The sequence below is a fragment of the Asterias rubens genome, chromosome 22 (genome assembly GCF_902459465.1).
Source record: "Asterias rubens chromosome 22, eAstRub1.3, whole genome shotgun sequence".
In the NCBI taxonomy this organism is placed as follows: Eukaryota; Metazoa; Echinodermata; class Asteroidea; order Forcipulatida; family Asteriidae; genus Asterias; species Asterias rubens.
The window spans coordinates 1,786,411-1,807,984 of NC_047083.1; the positions used below are offsets into that span (position 1 = coordinate 1,786,411).

At 40.7% G+C, this 21,574-nt stretch overlaps 2 protein-coding genes across 4 annotated transcripts; one reads left to right on the forward strand and one right to left on the reverse strand.

The window, feature by feature from the left end:
• Nucleotides 1-766: 766 nt before the first annotated feature.
• On the forward strand, nt 767-16,717 carry LOC117305086 (toll-like receptor 6). 3 transcript variants are annotated; one of them, XM_033789818.1, is made up of 5 exons: nt 767-1,025; nt 10,467-10,749; nt 12,801-14,635; nt 15,159-15,322; nt 15,834-16,717. In XM_033789818.1, exons 2-5 carry the CDS (start codon nt 10,482-10,484, stop codon nt 16,570-16,572), a joined length of 3,006 nt encoding a protein of 1,001 aa, XP_033645709.1. In that variant the 5' UTR covers nt 767-1,025; nt 10,467-10,481; the 3' UTR covers nt 16,573-16,717. The 3 variants fall into 3 exon arrangements, with proteins under 3 accessions (XP_033645709.1, XP_033645708.1, XP_033645710.1); XM_033789817.1 differs by lacking the exon at nt 767-1,025 and adding an exon at nt 9,770-9,878; XM_033789819.1 differs by lacking the exon at nt 767-1,025 and adding an exon at nt 9,966-10,036.
• Nucleotides 5,179-9,552, reverse strand: LOC117305087 (calmodulin-beta-like). Its single transcript, XM_033789821.1, has 6 exons — nt 9,467-9,552; nt 8,847-8,877; nt 7,913-8,056; nt 6,002-6,161; nt 5,582-5,697; nt 5,179-5,419 (listed from the first exon to the last, which is right to left on the reverse strand). The coding sequence occupies exons 1-6, from the start codon at nt 9,476-9,478 to the stop codon at nt 5,391-5,393; spliced, it is 492 nt and encodes a 163-aa protein (XP_033645712.1). The 5' UTR covers nt 9,479-9,552; the 3' UTR covers nt 5,179-5,390.
• Nucleotides 16,718-21,574: the final 4,857 nt, after the last annotated feature.

A 21,574-nucleotide genomic window follows, 5' to 3' on the forward strand; every position in this document is an offset into this window, starting at 1 on the left:
ACCAAATTACCCCCTTGAGACAGCAGGGCCAGCAGGTGTTCTTGAAAATCAATTCAAGGTTTTCCTAGTGGGCGCTTGCAGGCCTTACTTGAGGCTGGTAGGAATTAGTTCGTCAACCCCCTCCTAAACTTAGGCCCCACACTTATGGTTTTCAATGGTCAGTTTCAGAGCATGATGGTTTCAGCAAAAAATTAAAACAAATTACAAAATATAATTTAATTAAAACGAACTTAAATTTACTAATTTCCCTTAACGAAGTTTCTAAACCTATTGCGATACAACTATTTTGTTTCGTGCACACATGACTTACTTTGAAGGCAAGTATTCTTCAATGTTGTTGTTTCGTGCTTCATCCATGGTTCGTGTGACGTAATGCTAACGGTGTAAACTTCAGTGAGCGCGGCGGCGTTCAAAGTGCAAAAAAAAACTACTTTTTTTTTTTTTTTTTTTTTTTTTGGGGGGGGGGTAATTTGTGGAGGAGATGCAAGGCCAATGTTACAAGGATGCACGTTCAAACAGTGTAATAAAGTATTTGAAACCACGAACTAACATTCAACACAAAGCACAGGGAAAGGGCACACATGGTATTTTCTCTAAGCACTTCCCATGCAACCTGGTGCACTCATTTTCCTTCCTCAATGGTGCAGCACACTATTTCCCGGAAGATGGGCAGGAATCCAATTTCTGTTCCAGTGACCTTGATCGTGTGTTTACGTTCGTTGCACCCTCTGCAGCTCACACAAACTCCCCATGGTACGTGCCAGCAGCCAGCACACGGAGCAAGAATGTTGAATGATGAGGAATGATAATTTAATGTACAGATGAGTGCGAAGATCAGTAGCTTCCTTTCCCCCCGAATCTGCAGACACGAACACCAATGATTGTGAAAATAATAGTCAACTTCTACCGGCAACTAATTTTTGTGTGACTCTTGTTGCAAACTCTTCACTAGTTTCTGGTTCTACGACGTTCAGGATTCCTGCCCCACATTTTTATAGTAGGAGTTGGCTTTTGACGAAACTTCGGTAAGTTTTTCTGAGTTCTATTTTATTCCATTCTTTAAACATCAACCGTGAACAATTGAGAAGTAGAGATTTTCGAGTGAAGAACATCATTGGGGGACTCATATCAAATAAAAGGCGGGCCTATTAACCCAGGCCCTCCACCAGTCAGTGATGTTTTCCCTCGAATTGTATACACTTTAAACTTTTCAGCTTTAGTTTTATTGGCATAGTTTTTGGAATGTTATTTTTTTTTAACCGAACGTTCGGTGGAATGAAGAAGATACTGGAAAGAAAAACGAAACTTCTTCCCAGCCCTCCTTCTCATCCTTCACCCTTGCTCGATGCTTCATCCACCAAGGGAGGGGATAGTGTCCTCCTTCACTCAACTCGTCTGGACAAAATTGAAAGTCACAAAGACAAAATTTGCGGCCTGACGTGGCAGAGGTTATAGTGGAAATTTAGTACTCAATAAAAAACAACAACATTAGTTTAGTTTAGTACCAGTTAAGTTACCACCATCATTGCCAACCAACCAAACATTATTTTTGCAAAGTTTTAAAGCGACATCCGCTATACGGCCATGGTTGTTGTTGGCGGAAACGTCGACGCTTAATGGACTTGTTTGTTTATATGATCTTCCTGTCTATGATTATAAATTGCACACATATACATTTTAAATAAATATTGTGATTCAGTAACTAGACAACAATGCTTATTCTAGTCACTGTGATATAATAAGTGGTTAGCAAGTCCTGCATAAATAGTCTATAATACTGCAACGGCGACCCATCGGTGCTTCAGTCAATCCGTACTATTTTGTATTGCAATAAATCGACTCGAACCTCTCATCCACCCTCTCCGATGATGCAGGGGAAAAACCAAGCACAGTAAACTTGCGGGTGTACATTTGGTCTCGACGTTTCGAACAGTCTACCCTGCTCGTCTCAGGAGAAAGATCAGAGTATATACTGATCGAAACGTCGAGACCAAACCGGTTTTTTTTTTTTCAGAGCCCCCACTCCTTCAAGAGAGATTTTATCCATGGTTGTACTCGCAAGTTCGCTATTAATATTTATATTGATAGTTACTCTTATTCTCCACACCATGCAAAGTTTCAAACACCATTTAACCATGTAATAGTTCTCTTTTGGGGAGTGTTGGCTTTGAGGGGAGCCAGGGTTTGGTCTCGACGTTTCGAGCAGTATACCCTGCTCGTCTTCAGGAGAAACATAAAGGAACTTCACGTAGCACAGACCGGATGAAGAAAACAGCAGAGACTTGGCATCTGTCTCGGTCAAATGACACATGTCTTAAAGGCAGGGTGTACTTTTGGCAGTTACTCCACAAGTTTAATGACCATACAGTTTTACTTGGTAAAGAGCACTGGGGAGCTGTGTGTAAGCCTATTGATTATAAAATAATTATTGTTTAGAAATGACCCCAAAGTTGAAGCAATGAATTTAATGTAGTTTTAGAGAAAGAAGTTTTTTTCTTTAACCAACTACTTTAATCTGGGACAGGCTTCAAACGTGAGGCTTTTCTCAGGCTGTGTTTCGAAATAGGGTATTTATTCCAGTCATTTTTTTTTTGATCCATTTAATCGCAAAATTAAGTCAAAATTGTTTGCAGGTTTTGTATTATTTTTATGGGTATGTTGGGAAACACCTAGGATACACCTGTCCTTGTTCTATTGATATACACCAAAGAGCAAACTAGGCTTGCTTTTCGGATACCATGGCCATGCATGGAGGTATTCTTCTTCCATGGATACACCAACTTACCAAGTGATGATATACTGGTCTTTGACATTGGCAATTTAACAAAAAGTATACCCTGCCGTTAAAGCCATTGAACACTTTCGGTAAACAGTATTGTCCGAGGCCCACACTTCGTGTATCATAACTTATATATAAAATAACAAACCTGTGAAAATTTAGGCTCAATCGGTCATCGGAGTCGGGAGAAAATAACGGGAAGACCCACCCTTGTTTCCTCATGTTTCGCCATGACATGTGTTTTAAAATAAATCTGTTATTCTCGATATCGAGAATTGATTAATTGTTTTAATGTTTTCCCAAAAAGTAAAGCATTTCATGGAATAATATTTCAAGGGAAGTCTTTCACCATTACCTTTTGTAAACCCTGTAGTTATTTGTAAATCTGTGATTTTTGTATTTTTTTTCGTACCGAAAGTGTCCAATGGCTTTAAACCCTTTGCTAATTGAAACCCTTGTTAGCCTCCCTCATCCCCTTCGCAATAACGCACAATGCCGACCATTGATGGATCGAAACTCACATTTTATGCCCGTGTTTGCCCTCGGATGAGCTCCGCCACACACCAGGAACAACCCTCCGTTGTTCTCAAGCCAGAACTTTCCCCAATTTTAACGAGGACACAAGGTACCGACACATAGTCTCTGCTCGAGACGTTTAATATGCATGAACCGATCGCTGTGATCCACAGACTAGCGCGTCTAACAAGGATCCGATTATAAACGTCTGGTTACAAAGACTAACTGACAGAAACAGTAGACTAATTTCAAGTGATGAAACACTGGGATGGTTAATATGAGTGTAGAGCCACCTCTGGTTTTGACCCAGTGACCTCTAGCAATCAAGGTCAATGTTGACTCTTAGTCTCTGTTCGAGACGTTCTGTGTGAACCGATCGCTGTGATTCACAGACTATAACTACGATTGTCCATCAAGGATCCGATTACAACGTCTGGTTACGCAGACTAAGTGACAGAAACAGTAGACTAATTTCAAGTGATGAAACACTGGGATGGTTAAAGCATGGAGGAACCTTCCTCCTAAAGTGGGAGTCGGCACTTTCTTGTTTTGACCTAGTGACCCCAAGCAATCAAGGTCAAAGTTGACTTAAGTCAATTGAAAAAATAAACAGCTTGGCTTTGTCTTTGGGATTTCTTTATCTTGAAGGCACTGGACACTATTGGTTATTGCTCTTGGTAAGGAGCAACGGAGAGATGTTGATAATATAACTTGTGAGAAACGGCTCTCTCTGAAGTAACATAGTTTTTTAGAAAGAAGTAATTTCTCACTAAAATATTTGATTTGAATTCGAGACCTCAGCTGCTGAGGTCTCGAATTCAAACATCTGAAATCACACAACTTAAATGACAATTATGGTGTTTTTTCTTCGTTTTGGGCCTCTCACCTTCGACGACCAATTAAGTTGAAATTTTCACAGGTGTATTATTTTATGCATGTTCAATGTTAAGATACACAAAGTGAGAATACTGGCTAAGCCTGACAAAATGCTGTAAATTTTCGCCTTATTTCAAATGTTTGCCTTATAATAGGGTGCAGTTACCCCCCCCCCCCCACACACGTCAAAATGCAGTGCGAACCCTACTTCCAAACACAAAAACGTGCAGAGTATTTTGCCCGTGTAAAGCTCGCGTAAGACGCCAATTGCATACCTCACAAAGTTGAAAGTGCTGTCATTGATGACTAATAACTAGGAAATCTTCATGAGATTAACACATTTTTAAAGTAAGTTTTCAGTTTGATCATAACTATTTTATTTACATCCTTATTTGTGAGCACCTATTTGGTCGAATTTGCCAACAATAAATAATTGGAAATAGTTTGATTAGTAAACCTTTAATTTAAATCAAAAATATACACAGATATGAGTTCCATTACAAGATTATAAATACATGTATACGTACAATTTAGTTATAATCATAAACGAATAAGTTAACAATACACATTAGGTCTCATTGCAAAGTTCAGAAAGTTGTTTTGTATATTATTTTATGAATTACACTTAACTTGAAATTTTTACAAGTTTGATTTTTTGAGATGCAAACTTAATTAGAAAATTCATGAAAGGCACTGGACACTTTTGGTAATTGTCAAAGACTAGTCTTCTCACTAGGTATTTCTCAACATAATATGCATAAAATAACAAACCTGTGAACATTTGAGCTCAATTGGTCGTCGACGTTGCGAGATAATAATGAAAGAAAAAACACCCTTGTCACACGAAGTTGTGTGCTTTCAGATGCTTGATTTTTCGAGACCTCAAAATTCTAAATCTGAGGTCTCGAAATCAAATTCGTGGAAAATTACTTCTTTCTCGAAAACTATGTCACTTCAGAGGGAGCTGTTTCTAACAATGATTTGTACCGTCAACCTCTCCCCATTATTCGTCGTCACCAAGTATGGTTTTATGCTAATAATTATTTTGAGTAATTACCAATAGTGTCCACTGCCTTTAAACCGACGTAGAAGCGAAGTGTATACAAGCTTCCATCGTAATGTTTCTCCCTGAAGGTAAACATCATTCAGTTTAGACACGGCTGGGCTCTTATTCTTTCCGTGGTTCCGCAGGGATTGATGCTTGGTCCACTCGTCAGTTTTACTCCGACGTCATCATCTTTACGAAGTCTTCACACATGTCAAAATAATAAGTTTTCAATAATTCTTATTAGGGGTTAAAATGTAATTTCTGAACTATACAAGACGGACATTGTAAGTTTTGGTTTATGCCTAAAGAAAATTAATACAAAATGACATCAAAATCATGGGATTGTAAAATGTATGTTTTACCTTCATAAGATACACGCCCATCCCCATCATGATCCGCCTCTTTAATCATCTGACTGACGTCATCGTCTGAGAAGGTCTCCCCATAGAGGGCGCCCACTTGACGAATTTCTTCGGCACTTTAATTAAGTAAGGCAAAAATGAAGTTGAAGAACAAATTAATATATTAATAAATAAATAATTGGAAAACAGCGGCTTAAAGCTCAATTGTCCTTTTTTTTTAAATACCCTTTTTTTCTTTTAATAAACTGTTATTGAGTTGTTAATGATGGTTTTACATTACAAGTAAGACAACAAATTAGGAGTCAAAAATAAACCAACCACAACCCCCCCCCCCCCCAACAAAAAACACCTTGGTACACAGGCTTTGCTGTTGTTAACTTATTAATTTAGATCTTGAAATGTAATACATTATTTTCTCACCAAATGAAACCGTTTCCGTTTCTGTCGAACACTTTAAAGGTCTTGTCAATCTCCTCCTCCGTCATCATGACGTCATCATTTCGTCCAGCACCGGACTCTTGCCTCACCATCTTCTTTGCCATCAAGGCAAGAAATTCGTTCAGTTCTATTGTATTGTTACCTAAAGGAAAATAAAAATACCCACATTTGCTTTTGTTGTTGGTCAACAGTCAGTAGGAGACTTTTGGACCGCTAGGTGGCAGCAGACTTACTGGTTATTTGTTTACGTATTTTGAGAACACACCCGTTTCTTGACAAACAACTGGCGCGCGTGTTTGCTATACTTCTGATCAGAAACAATAAAACACTAACGTCTGAGCTATAGTGGGAAGATACACTGTGACCCGTACAGCTGACACTACATGACTGTGCAAAATGAGGCAATTTCTAAAAGTAATTTTGTACAATCATTCCCATTGTATTCCACGTATCCGCACAAAGGGACCTGTATGATTGTATTCCGGGAAATACATAAGAAGTGAAAGAAAAAAAAAGTTCAAACCAGTACCAATCCTCCAGAGCTAAGTTTCCTGAAACCTTTGTGAGAAACGGCTCCCTCTGAAGTTACGTAGTTTTTGAGAAAGAGTTAATATCTCACTAAAAAAAATGTGAATTGAATTCGAGACCTCAGCTATGGGAGGGCAGTGCGCAGAACCAGCAGTTCGCGCGGAGAGCACCGACCGCTGCAACTCGACTATCTCACCGCGTCGGACCATGAACGACTTGTCCACAAGTCGAACGACTTGTCCACAAGTCTAACACCTTCCCTTTAATGATCCCACAAGTTGAATGCATGGCGTGTTTGTTAAAAACCAAAGTTAAAGGCAGTGGACACTATTGGTAATTACTCAAAATAATTGTTAGGATAAAACCTTTCTTGGTAACGAGTAATGGGGAGAGGTTGACGGTATAAAACACTGTGAGAAACGGCTCCCTCTGAAGTGCCATAGTTTTCGAGAAAGAAGTAATTTTCCACGAATTTGATTTCGGGACCTCAGATTTAGAACTTGAGGTCTCGAAATCAACCATCTAAACGCACACAACTTCGTGTGACAGGGGTGTTTTTTTCTTTCATTATTATCTTGCAAGTTTGATGACCGATTGAGCTCAAATTTTCACAGGTTTGTTATTTTATGCATTTTTTTTATGTTGAGGTACACTAAACTGTGAAGACTGGTCTTTGATAATTACCAATAGGTGTCCAATGTCTTTAAGGAACTATTTATTATACAAATTAAAAAATAATGTTATGGCATATTAACGTTGTTTTAATTAACTATCAAAACACACTCATTGTTGACGCTAATAATTAGTGTTGAAAAGACTTTGGCACATTATGTTGTTTGCACTCTGGACGCTAAACACCAAGCTTAATTATAGATTTAATAATCCACCTAGCTATGTTTGGGATTGGAAGGATTTGACGTTCATCAAGCAGAATTAGTCTCTTCTCAAAACGTTTATCAACCAAAGCGTGGAAATAAAGCTACAATAAGTATAGCGTGTCGTTGACGAGCGGTTAAGAACACTGGAATGGTGTTTCCAATCGGCAGAGTGTGGGTTCAAATCCCGGTGGTGGCACTTGTGTCATTTAGCAAGATACCAACATTGTTGTCTCCCCCGAGGGTTTAATAAGCCATTATAGGATTGGTAAGCGCACTTCTAAAAACCCCATAACACTTAGAGTTGTGGTTTATCCCGGGCGTTTTTGGCCCACATAACAAGCACCCTTGTTTACAGGGTTCTTCATGCTTGCGAGCAACAGTGGAAGAGAGGGATTATCCCCTGGTTCAAATAGCAGGCACCCTTGTTTACAGTTGCAAACTAAATGTAGGCCTATGTTAACAATCAGCAACAATAATAAATGTTTACCATCTACGTCTGCCTCTTTAATCAGTCCCTGCAGCTCCTTCTTTGATGGGTTGAGTCCAATCGACCTCAGAACCACAGCCAGCTCTTCGCATGTTACAGTACCGTCGCCATCTTTGTCGAATATGGAAAATGCTTCTTTAAACTCTGGTGAGAAAAAAGAGGAAGAGGAAACAGACAAATTATTTATCACAATGATTGTGTCCGTCCGGGTCCTAACCCCGGACCAAGACATTAGAGAATTTTGTGCGCAAATCTAAACGTACATGCCTACAGTATACACCAGGAACATTCCAAAGTGGTGGACCCTCAATAGTCAGGCCTGTAATAATATACTTCGTTTTTGAAAGGGCAAGGGCACCAAGGCATTTTCTCCTTGGAAAGGGCAACCCATGAGAAAATTGTAAATTTTTACTAGAGCATTTCAAGGGCACCAGGGCAATCACCTCCATTGCCTGCGTGAAGTATCAGGTCTGAAGATTTAATGTGTAGGCCTATACATAAGTTGAAGAACTATCAGTTTTAGATGTGGGATTGAAAGAAAAAAAGAGAAAACCCGCGAACTGTATAGGGACCAACAACTCATTCCAAATGCAAGGTTTTGGTCCGGAGTTCGAAGTGGGGTCCGACGAGGTGACATGCAGGCGCAAAACCACTGAGCCAACTTCACCCAAAACACTTACTTTTGGTGCAACAATAATATCCACTTCATGAAACTCCTTTTTTATCACGAGTAATAAATTATAAACGAAAGCTTTTTTTATGAAAAATAATCTATGCCGAGTTAACGAGGGTTCATATGAAATCGTCATTGTTTGGTTCAATTCCTCTGATTCATTGACCCTGGCCTTCTTTGTCAACGAATAGATTGAATTTTCTTTGTACACCATAAAAGAAAATTGTTGCAAACACTTGTATCAAAAGTTTATAAACTCACCGGAAAAATGCTGGTCACCGAGATCCCGCGTCTGGCCATTCATAAAAAAATAAAATCAAAATAATGATTGTTATTATTTGGGGGGGGGGGGGGCAAGGTCATATTATACAGAAGTACAAATAAATAAGATTATAGATACAAATACCAAATCAATCTAGAATATAATAAATTTTAAAGAAATACTAAAAGAAGAAAAAACCATAAAAAAACAAAAATAGCAAACACCGTGGGCATGCAGTCACCTACCTGGTTTGAATTTAGCAAAAATTACTAAGTTACGTGATTTTAACAAAAATGAATTGTGGCTGAGCATGTTGGTTAGTTGGTGTCAACAGTGCATAATGATTTCCAGAAGGTGGACTGAAAATAGACCTTACAAGTTACAAATACATTCTTTCAACGTGTTTTTATCGTAAGATTTTGTTAAAAAGTAGGTCTGTTTTGTGCTCTTCAAATAGAGGCGTTGGCTGCATACTTTTGGTTTGATGTTGACAAAAATTGACATGAGTCAGTGACTTGGACTAAACCAAGCTTACCCCTACTCCTAAACCAAGCTTCCCTAAAATGTCATCTACACCCCCCCCCCCCCCGTTTACCCCTACTCGTACCCCTATACTCACCATGGCCATCATCACGCCTTACCTCACCATGAGCACAAAATCCTCACCGACCCTCCGCTGCACCCACCCCAACTGGCCCTCCGATGCACCCCAACCGGAATAAATCCCACGTCTTCTTTTCTTGTACACAGAGGTGAAGAAAACTCCCTGAATATTAATCCACTAAATCGGGTATGTCCACACAAAAGATCCTTGCATCCATTGTAACCACATGACCAGCCTTGGACAAACCATGGACAAACCTACTTCAGTGTGCGTTGACTGCATCATAATGAAGCTTGTTGTCCATACTAGCTAAAACTTAAAAGTCCGTTCTGGGAAAGCGACTTGTTGTCAGTACTAGCTCAGCTTTCAAAGCTCACAATAACTCGAAGAGGAAATGACGGGCCAAACTGAAAGTACCCGAGCAAGGGTAAGTACTACACGTACGACGCATCAACGCTTCTTGCTCATCATCCGACCAGAAACTGTAGTTTTTTAAGGACGCGGAAAAAATACAGCGCTGACAGAGAATGCAACTGAAGTTAAGCTTTGTTTGCTAACAAACACTTGTGTTTGATATGCGAACTGGTAAGGGGATTGAGAGTGTGTGTACGTATTATATTAAAATAATCATTCACTCTGTTCGAAGGAACTGTATGACATTTTTCAAACATTAGTTCGAAAAAAAGTAAATATTGTTGTTGGAAGTGCCTAGAAGTGAATAAAGAAAAGTAACATCTTTTAGCGGAGTTCGAATTGGTAATCACCAAAATCTAATTTTAAGGTCTCGAAATCAAATTCAAATATTTTAGTGGAAAATTAATTATTTCTTTCTCGAAAACTACGTAACTCCAGAGAAGGAGGCCATTCTCACAATGTCTGAGACCATCAACAGCTCTCCGTTGATCGTTACCAAGTAAGTTTTTATGCTAACAATTATTTTGAGTAATTACCGATAGAGTCCAGTGCCTTTAAATATTGTTAATCCTAAACACAACTTTCCCCTTATCTTATACAGATAAACAGAAACATCATGCCTACCTACAAATCAACCGCAATATTCTACCTGGCTCTCCTCGTGGTGTTTATGACGAGCTTTCCCTACCGGGCATCGGCGCTTCCTCTCCCCCGGGCCCATCCCTTCAAGTGCCCCATGAGATGCCGATGCTTCGTGGTATCTCAGAGCCAGTCTTCTGCGTCCAGGCTCCTTCAAGAGAACATGGCGATGTATAGCTGGCGAGATGGTGACATGGCCGTGGGTTGCTGGGGGAGAAGAGATATCCCAACTGAAATTCTGCCAAGTAAAAATAATATTTTACATGCAAATTGATGTGTTTTGATTACGTAATAACTATAAAATTAACTTAACCACAAGTCGAGAGATCTTGCTATCAATGCTCTGACCCCCCCCCCACCCCATCACCGGACACGACACACCATAATAACAAAACCACCAAGTTGATGTCACTTCAATGCCACAATTGCAAGAACTTTATTTCAGAGACCCCAAATATATGACGTCACACTCTTTAACACACTCTACACACGTCTGGGTCAGAATTGACCCGGAGTCCGTGTCCAAATGTACCCTGACCCATTACAGGGTCAGGTTGATCCAGAAACTGGTAAAAAAAAACAAAAAAAACTCACACATTTTTATGAACGCCTTTGAGTTTCGACGACAAACACTTGTCATGGCCATGGATATTTGAATTGTGCCTTTGATATAGAACTTGGCACACATTCGGGATAATTTGTCATGATTTTGACAATGTTTTGAAAATTGTTTTTATGCCTATATTTTAACCCAACTGCGATGGCCGTATCAAGACATACTCTGACTGTGTGCCAACTTCCTTGTTGTATCAAAGTCGCAATCCCCGCACAGCCCCTCGATCGTTGAAATGTGTCAAAAATGTTGCTTTCCGCTCGCGCTGGAATTGAAACTAACAATGAAACCTTTCGGCTGTTCAATCAGTGGAGAAGATGGAACCTTTCCAAGTTGATAACAAATTTAAATTTTTGAACTAGAATTTGTTTTAAAGGCAGTGGACACTATTGGTAATTACTCAAAATAATTATTGGCATAAAACCTTTCTTGGTGACGAGTAATGGGGAGAGGTTGATGGTATAAAACATTGTGAGAAACGGCTCCCTCTGAAGTGCCATAGTTTTCGAGAAAGAAGTAATTTTCCACGAATTTGATTTCGAGACCTCAGATTTAGAACTTGAGGTCTCGAAATCAACCAACTAAACGCACAAAACTTCGTTAAACTAGGGTGTTTTTTCCTTTCATTATTATCTCGCAAGTTTGATGACCGATCGAGCTCAAATTTTCACAGGTTTGTTATTTTATGCATATGTTGAGATACACCAACTGTGAATGCTAGTCTTTGACATTTACCAATAGTGTACACTGCCTTTAACTATACCAAGAAATGTTGGAAAGAATGTGCAACTCGGCTGCCTGTCCGACCTTGTAGGTTGACATTTGACCCCGTGTGAGTCAAAGGTCATGAACGGGAATGTACCTGACGAGACAACCGGACATCTTACATGTGTTCTTTCAATAAAATACTCGAACTATCTTTGGGGTAACGCACGCATGGAGAAGATAAAAACAAGTTTTAGGGGAAATACTGAGAAAACATAAAAATTAACGAATATTCAAAGAATTGTCTGAATTTGAAGCATGTACAACCAAAGTGACATCACATGTTTACAACTTGAACCACAGAACCTTGGCCCAATTTCATAAAGCTGCACAGCAGGAAATATTGCCGAACAAATTTCTACTCAGACGAAATGAGTCTAGGATAAAAAGTCATAAAAAGTACATGTGACATTCTGTTTGGCATGTTAACCTAATTCTGGTAAAACATGCTAAGCTATTTTCTGCTAAAGTAGCATCCATTAAAATTGGACATTGGTCTTATGGTACACACATCAGCTAAATGGAAGACCATTTAATGGAAATAACAGCACATCATTGTTATCAATTTATGAAAAATAATAATAATACCAAGCATTTATAAGGCACTATACAAAAATACCAGAGCGCCTAACAAAGGGGCGGAGTGGGGGGGGGGGGTGGAATGGACAAAAACGTAAACAAGAAAAAGAAACAATCAAACGACTAGCCAAGAAAACGCATTAAAAAGAGGAGAAAGTTTAGGTAGGTTGTGAAAGTGAATAAAGTGGCCACATCAAACTTCAAGTTGTTCAGCTGTTAATTTTTCACAAATATTATTTGTATAGTAATACAATAATGTATGGTCACTCACTTCATCCAGGGTGACGTGTAAAGTTTGTTTTCAACTCTCGATAAGATAAAGTTGCTCTTTTATTCCAGATGCCGACTTTCTTTTCCTACTCGGTGAAAGCCCACCAAATGGTGATGACGATTTTGACGTCACAGACCCGTCAGGGGAGTCGGACACGAGCCATGATGACGTAGACATGAGGATCAAAAACATTCCCGACAGAGCATTCAAAAATGCGTCCGGGTTAAGACAATTGGATATTCGCGGCAACAAGATCACCGGGCTCCAGCCCGGAAGCTTCGTGGGATTGCAATTTCTTGAGATTCTGTCACTGAAGGACAACCGTTTGAGGGCGCTAGATAGTGACGCATGGTGGGAACTTCAAAGCATCAGAAGTCTCATCCTGTCTGGAAACAATCTCCGGAGCCTTCCGGAGCAAGGATTCAGGAACAGTTCCGGATTACTCGAGCTGGACCTCGGTGGTAACCTGCTCGAGGATCTCTCACCAAGGTCTTTGAGTTGGCTCCCTCAGCTGCGATTCCTGAATCTTTCACATAACCGCCTGGTTCAGGTTCCGGGAGGCCTGTTTTCGGATCTTGTTGAGCTCCAGGAACTTTATCTGGATGGCAACAGACTTGAAGACCTACCAGTTGGACTCTTTGATCAGAATTCCTTACTGGAAGTTGTGTCTCTTCGGAATAATAGACTCCATCGCATTCCGGAGCTCCTTTTCTACCATCAGGTCAACCTGAGGGAACTGGATCTATACGGTAACCACCTGATCGAACTGGGTAACTCAGCCTTCGCGACGGTACCTGCCCTCCGCTATTTAGACATATCACACAATATCATCGAGGAATTGAATAATGGAACCTTCCAGAATTGTTCGAATCTGCTTAAGCTAGACGCCAGCTTTAACAGGATCAGGGAAGTCAGGATTGGTACCTTCGGGAAGATACCTTCTCTCCAGGAACTCATTCTATCGAACAACAACATATCCTCGATTACTCCTGCCGCCCTAGCAGGCTTGAGAAACCTTGCCGAGTTAGATCTTACAAACAATGCACTGCGGCACCTGCGGGCCTATACGTTCTACGGACTCGAAGAGCTGATCTCATTGCAGCTTGATAACAACAGTGTGTTAGAGGTTGAACCAGAAGCTTTCAGCGTTGGCCTCTTCAGCTCCTCCTCTAAGCTTACCTGGTTGTACCTCAGGATGAACCTCCTTAGTAACTTGACCTCCAACATGTTTCAAGGTGTACCGTTCCTTAAGATGTTGAACCTGGCAGACAATAAGATCGACACCATAGGACCATCTGCTTTTCGTGGACTAAGAAGCTTGACTGCCCTGAGTCTCAAGGGAAACCACCTCTGGAGTCTCGAAGAGAGAGCCTTCTCAGGGATGGTCCGCCTGAAGAACTTAGACCTGAGTGGCAACTCTCTACATCGTATCGATGAGGGCGCCTTCCAAGGACTGCGTTTTCTGCAGGATCTTAACATGGAGGAGAACGAACTTGACGAGACAACCGCTGATTGGCTGGTGGGTCTGACGTCACTCTCTCAACTGAATCTGAACCGAAACCGGTTTGCCAGGTTACCACCGTTTGTGTTGACGAACCTACGGAGGTTACGTCAGCTGTTTGTGGCGGGAAACATTCTCGACACTTTCCGAATCCCCGAACTCGATCGGCCGGTCGGGTTGTCTCGACTGGACATTGCAGATAACAACTTACAGACGATAGAGGGCAGTCTGCACGGTATACTCGAGGCAGACAGCTCTGTGACCATGTTTGGAAATCCTTGGAATTGTGACTGTGGACTGACGTCAGACTTGATGGAGATGACGTCACTCGGTGTTCAATTTGAAAAAGAGAACATCACAATATGTGAAACTATCGCGGGAAAGCAGCTTCAAAATATAAAGGTGAGTTCTGCAATATTATTTAGCAATAAAACTTAAAAACAAAAAGGCAAAAAACTATAATTTTGCTGACACAAGTTATACACACAAAACAGTGTATAATTCTTGTGCAAAAAGCAAAGTTTGTACCTTTCTTTCAGTGAGTAACATTCCCCTATTGATGGTAGGGCTTACAAAAAAAATGGAGACCCACGACAACAAAAACCGGTCTCATTATCAAAACAAACAAATAAAATACCTATCTTAAAATGTTTATGGTTGTGCAATCGCCACGAGTACATTTTTAGACATGCGATATGCAAGACTATTATTTATCATCATCAAAGTTATTGTTTTTAACATGAATCAAAAATCAGTGCTCAGTATTATCAATAATAGCCCATTGTAAATATTGACCAGACAGTAAAGTTGTTTTAACGTAAGACAAAGTTACTTTGTACACAACAAAGAAAACTTCAGGACATCTTCTTGACTTTCTTTCATTTGGAACCACTGTTTGTTCATGATATTAATCTCCACATTACAGACAAGGCTTTTGCTGACCGAAGCAGCCAGCGAACACGAGGCTCGTTGTGGATCGCAGCTGAGGGTGGCTCCCCTCATAGACAGGACCGCGGCTCGGCGGCTCGGTGACTCCACGGACTCCCAGACCGCTGCTCGTGTCGTAAGACGATGCAAGATCCCTGCAATGTAAGTGTTAAAAATCCCATACTTTCTGATTAGTCTGTCAAGGACACAAAAAGATGATCTTCTCGTATAGGGAACTCGCCAAACTCCAACAAGGGGATATGAACACCAAGCTGGCAACAGCCAATCTTTAACGTCTATGAATTGACAAATCAAGAAATTGTAATCCAGTATAAACTAGACGACAAAACATGTACTTATTCTAGTCAATGTGAAAATCAGATGTTAGCTTTTAGGATTTGAACCTACAACCTTGTGATTGCAAGTCGTGCAGTCTAACCACTTGACCACGGTGACCTAGTGCTCATGTTTGGCACATGAGAACAAGGACAATACAAGAAAAGGGAAAACAAAATAAAGACTGGGATGCTCCATGCAAAGTGATTAAAATTCAAAATAAGGCGGTAAAAAACCTGGGCTATAGAAAAAGTTGATTGTGTACCCTTGATCAATCTCTAATGAAACCAAGTCAAGTTCTTACAAACTTGTTTTTCTGCCCGCTTTTCCTAAAAAGTATCTCCAAAGGTAACGGGACTTGGCCCTGGCACGGCATCGTCTGGGACTCAAACACGGACACTGCTCTCTGCAATGCCGCCCTCATCGGTAAAGATTGGGCAATCACAACACTGCGCTGCCTGCAGCCGATAGAGGGCGAGCTGTCGAAGATGCCCGGTTTCTTCGACGACATCGTGAGGCGGGGAAAAGACAGCCTCATCATGGCACCGCATGGTCTGACGGTCCGACTCGGCAAGAGTAGACAACTACAGGACCGTGAACCAGGCGAGAAATCCTACCACATCATGAATATTCATGTCCCTGCGAACGACAGAGGATCTGGTTTGGACCGGCCCATTCTGCTTCAGTTCGTCACCATGGCTACTGTGACAAAGACAATTACCCCAGCATGCATTGCAAACTCTCCACTCAAATCCAAGAGGGCGCTTGTCCTGGGATGGGGAACGAAACGAGAACAGACACGAGAACTCCTCCAAAGCTCCCGGATGAAACTAGATCCATGTGACTTCACCAATGACGTCACTGATACCGCCATTTTCTGCGGTGTCCGAGACAGAGGGAAGCCCATACAGTTTTCGATGGAGGGCAATATGGGTGGAAACTTGGTACTGAAGAGAGGGCGTGGGGACTGGATACTTCTGGGTATAGGGTCTAACATGACCCCAAAAGGTCAAAGTGTTTTCGTTGATGTAGGCAAGTACGCCAGCTGGGTTTACAAGAAAACCGAAGTTCGGTAAGGAGACTAGAACCATAGAGTTATATATAAGAACTTATATATAACTCTATGACTAGAACGCATGAAGTTAAGACCAATAGACCTTATGCACATGACGTCATTTCAGTAGGGCGCCCTCACCCAGAGGTCAAAAGGAGGTTGTTCATTGGCCAATACTGTGTGCCTCGCGTACAAATCTGTGCGTTTCGATTGTTTCGTAACCGTTTTTCCACTTAGATGGCCGCTGGATGACGTCAATGCATGGTCTATTCAAAATCATGGCTATAGGCTATGGCTTTGACTTAAGCTTCGTGTGCTTTCTGTGCCGCAACATGGCTTAAGATAGGCAGACTGAGCCTAAGACAGAGGTGTGGTTTCGAAAGGCGCCAATTAAAACTTTCACATTCTCAGTCGAATGCTGAACATTGTAAAAATTAAAATTACGTCCTCTGTCGACGTAACATAATAAACTCTTACCTACGCATTGGATTTATGCCTGGCATGGGAGTAGAGGGTACCCCTAATGTTTCCATACTTTAATACATTAGTTTTCTGTTGTACAGAAGTTATCCCCTATATATAATTCTCCAAGCACAAAATTAAAACAAGATAGAGGGGATTGGGGTTACCCCATGCCCAAAAGCGGCACCAAAATAATGCAGATTTTTGCAAAAACAACCTTTGGAATCAAGTCTAGAACCTAGACGCTCAGTATGACCACATTATGTATGTACATGTATTACCCAAGTGGGCTATTTATTATAAGGCATGCTAGAAGTAAATAAAGGCTTAACGGTGAAGATGATTTGGTTTCAAAAAGTATTTATAACTATAGACGATGTGACCTCTGACGTCACACGAAAACCATAACATGATTCGCGCGCATACCGCCGGGCAAAAGCTTTGTGTTTTGGCTGCCAGCTAGAAAGTGTATGCAATCTCACCTCACCATGACTACGTGTCTTTTTGCCCGGCGAAACATGACGTATACAGTGTTTTTTCAACAGAGGACGGTTTGAATGTAAACATAGGTCACATCGTCTATAAAAGTAAACTTGCGGGTACAGTGTGCAAAATCTCTCTCGGGAGAAGTGTTGGCTCTGAAAAGAGCTAGCGTCCCAGGGATGTCCGCTTGATGGTGACTTCCCAATATGGAAAATAAACGTGGGCTGAAGGATGATGATTCAAAAGAGGGCGCTATCAAGAGAAGTTTGAACACAGTTCGCCGTATGTGGGGACAGAAGCTCTTTGGGGGGGGGGGCACACAGAATCTCCTGCCACACTGGGTAGGTTTGGTCTTGACGTTTCGACCAATGGTGGTAAAACTCAACTCTATGTTTGCTCTTTACGCCGTTGTGTGTTAAGAAAACTCCCAGCATTCTGAGCCAATTGTGTCAGAAACACAGACACCTCGATAGGGATCCGAACCTACGACCCTCGACATTAAGATATCATAAAAGCGTTGTTAAAACTTGACCAACGGACATCCAACCTCCCAACCTGTTGGCTTGACAGAAGCCCAACCAGATTTCGGTGCAAATCTCCGGCTCTATAATAGACGTTGTCATTCGTATTAAAGATCATCAGCCGCCATTCAACAGTATGCCTTGGGCACAATCAGAGACGTCCAGAAACCTTCCCTCCGTACGTAATGTTGAGTAGTATAGGCGTCCACACCATCCACGAACCCGACAACGCAGAAAATCAACTCCTCACCATTGTCACTCTCAAAGGTGACTTGCACTTTCTCTCTCCAACCCCCCCCCCCTTCATCCCCTGCCCTGCAGCCTGTCTGACCCAGACGTCTCTCTGACACGTCATACCCACTATCACTGTCAAAGTCAACACGGTCCATCACGGTCTCCGCCTTTTTACCACCTCACAACCACGCCCCTCCTCCCAGGTTTAACCTGCTCGTAACCTCGTAACCTCGCCTCTGCACTTTAACGGTCTCCTCCATTGACTCTGCAAACAGAACTCGGCCTTTGCAACTCGACCCCGGAAACGACGTTGTTTAAAAACGAGGTTCGTGGTTTCTTATTATACATATATCCTCAAAGTAAAAATCAAATTCCATAATTGGGATCAAAGAAAGTGCTTAGTATTATTTCTTTAAAGACACTGGACACTATTGGTAAATGTCAAAGACCAGTCTTCTCACTTGGTGTATCTCAACACATGCATAAAATAACAAACCTGTGAAAATTTGAGGTTAATCGGTCATCGAAGTTGCGAGATAAAGATGAACGAAAAAACACCCTTGTCACACGAAGTTGTGTGCTTTCAGATGCTTGATTTCGAGACCTCAATTTCGAAGAAAATTACTTCTTTCTCGAAAACTACGTCATCTCAGAGGGACCCGTTTCTCACAATGTTTTATACCATCAACCTCTCCCCATTACTCCTTTATACCAAGTGAGGTTTTGTGCTAATAATTATTTTGAGTAATTATCAATAGTGTCCACTGCCTCTAAGTATACTGGTGGTATATTCCGCTTGCAACCTGACAACATATATAGAGCCCAATAGCATAATGGTGGTTAAACAAAAAGTGTACCCATATTTTTATAGCCATGTTTACCTACTTACTTCCAAGTTTTGAACTTGAAATTAGGAACTTGTCGAAAAGAGAATAGGTTCACCCGGTGTTCCTGGTTTGATTGAGTGTACATTGCGCCACAGCACCTTGTAAACCAAGACAAGTAAAGGAATTGATCTCGTACTTCAAAAACGTGGCTCCACGAAGTGCAGGTAAACACTGGTAGGTGAAGATTGATTTGAGCGTCACTGTGTGACGAATATGAGCGCTTTAAAAGAAGCCACTGTATAAAATATTTATTATAAAAAAGGAAACTTTAACCACCACAAGTTGAAACTTTCCTTCGGGTCTTTTGACAGTGGGACATCTCGACACGGGACGTTTTATCTGAAGGGAAAAACGTAACGGTCTGACGCCTTGGATTTCGCATTATCCACGGCACCGACTCGACGCCCGATTGCCTACATCATTTCAAATTCATTGCCCTTCGTTTACTACTTGAGGATTTGACTGCCACTCCTTCATTGTTTACCTTCATTACTGTCGATACAGTGTCAGTCTTTAAAGGGACCGGCTAATATATTGGTAATTACTCAAAACAATTGTTGGCATAAGAACTTACTTGGTAACGAGTAATGGAGAGCTGTTAACAGTATGAAACATTGTGAGAAACAGCTCCCTCTGAAGTAACCTAGTTTTTGAGAAAGTAATTTCTCACTAAAATATTGAATTGATTTCGAGACCTCTAAAAGCACACAACTTGTGCGACAAGGGTGTTTTGTCTTCCATTATTCTCTCGCAACTTCGACGACCAACTGAGTTCAAATTTTCACAGGTTTGTTATTTTATGCATATGTTGAGATACACCATGGAGGTAGATTCTATCTCCATGGATACACCAAGTGAAAAACTGGTCTTTGACAGTATCCAAAGGTGTCCAGTGCCTTTAAAGAAAATGTATACTTTGATATTTTGAACTGTTCAATTATTGTTGTAATCCTACATAAATGTTAAAATATACAATAATAACTAACTAGTGAGAAAATAATTTCAAAAGGTTGTAAAGTTGTTAAGATATTGCCGAAAATCTGGAGTGGTTATGTCCGTCACACAGGAAGATTAACCCGTAATTGGAATACACAGTCTGAGAAACTTTTCTCAGATTGAAGATCTTCATGCACTTCTTGAAGACGAGCAGAGCATACTGTTCGAAACGTTGATGCCACATCATTTCTTCTCAAAGAGTTGAATACATAGTTGTACTCGCAAGTTTACAACTATAGTTTTTCTTATGATCAACACCATACAATGCATTACAAGCATACCATACCATACCATACAATACAATGTTTTTTCATTTCATTTTATTTGACAGCAAACATGAAAAACACAAACATGTATTAAAAAATTGCACATCAAAGATTTACAAGAAAAAGCAATACAATGGTTATAAAAAGAGAACAGCAAAAAATATGCAAAAACACAAGCAAATTACTGAGAAACCTGGCCTGGCCGCGGGCAGATATAAGGATTGTGTAGGAAACACCTCCAGTGAGGGTGGAACACAAAACACTACAGACGAAACAAAAGACAAGAACCCTGGCAGGGAAAGCCAATAGCGACAAAAACTTGTCTTGAGGCATTGCAATGCATCAAACGTCACCGCGTCTTGTTTCGATCGCTGCAATCAAAACAAGCCTCTTGGTCTGTGTACATGGAACGTCCTTAATAACCTTGACTGTTTTTCAGATTATATTTATTCCGATGACGATTGGTAAAGACAAGTTTTCAAAGCCAGACAACCTCTTAGATTGAAGTGATTGATTTCTTTCACCGATTACCTAGTACACTTTCGCCTTTAAAGGGAAGGTACACGTTTGGTAATTACTCAAAACAAATATTAACTTAAAAACTGACTTGGTGACGAGCATTGGAGAGCTGTTGGTAATATAAAACATTGTGGGAAACGACTCCCTCTGAAGTAACGTAGTTTTTGAGAAAGAGGCAATTTCTCACTAAAGTAATAAAATACTTCTAGCTAGAAGTCTTTAATTCTTATCTGAAAGCACACAAATTAGTCCAACAAGGGTGCTTTTTCTTTCATCATTTTCTCGCAACTTCGATGACCAATTTAAACCCAAATTTCCACAGGCTTGTTATTTTATGGTTATGATGGGATACACCAAGTGAGAAGACTGGTCTTTGACAATTACCAAACGAGTACCCTCCCTTTAAGCACGAAGTGTCCGCCCATACAGTCTTTGTTTTGCCCCGTTCAATCGACTGCTATTTAATGCGCAATTTACAGCAATCACCCACGATGTAATGACTGTGAAGAGAAGGTATCGCTCCATGAAACCCCCGGCACAACCTATCACCTCTCAATTAACATTATTCTCGGATTAGCAGATTAATCACTTTCACTTCATCTGTCACAATTTTTTCCCCCCATTCCATGGTGACTTTTCCCTCTGTTATTTTCAAA

Coding starts and splice junctions, on each gene's coding strand:
- LOC117305086 (XM_033789817.1), top strand. CDS start 9,846: ATGACGGGCCAAACTGAAAGTACCCGAGCAAGG. Junction 9,879..10,466: donor CTGAAAGTACCCGAGCAAGG/GTAAGTACTACA, acceptor TATCTTATACAG/ATAAACAGAAACATCATGCC. Junction 10,750..12,800: donor CCCAACTGAAATTCTGCCAA/GTAAAAATAATA, acceptor CTTTTATTCCAG/ATGCCGACTTTCTTTTCCTA.
- LOC117305087 (XM_033789821.1), bottom strand. Junction 8,057..8,846: donor CGGTGACCAGCATTTTTCCG/GTGAGTTTATAA, acceptor TTTTCTCACCAG/AGTTTAAAGAAGCATTTTCC. Junction 6,162..7,912: donor TAAAGAGGCAGACGTAGATG/GTAAACATTTAT, acceptor ATTTTCCTTTAG/GTAACAATACAATAGAACTG.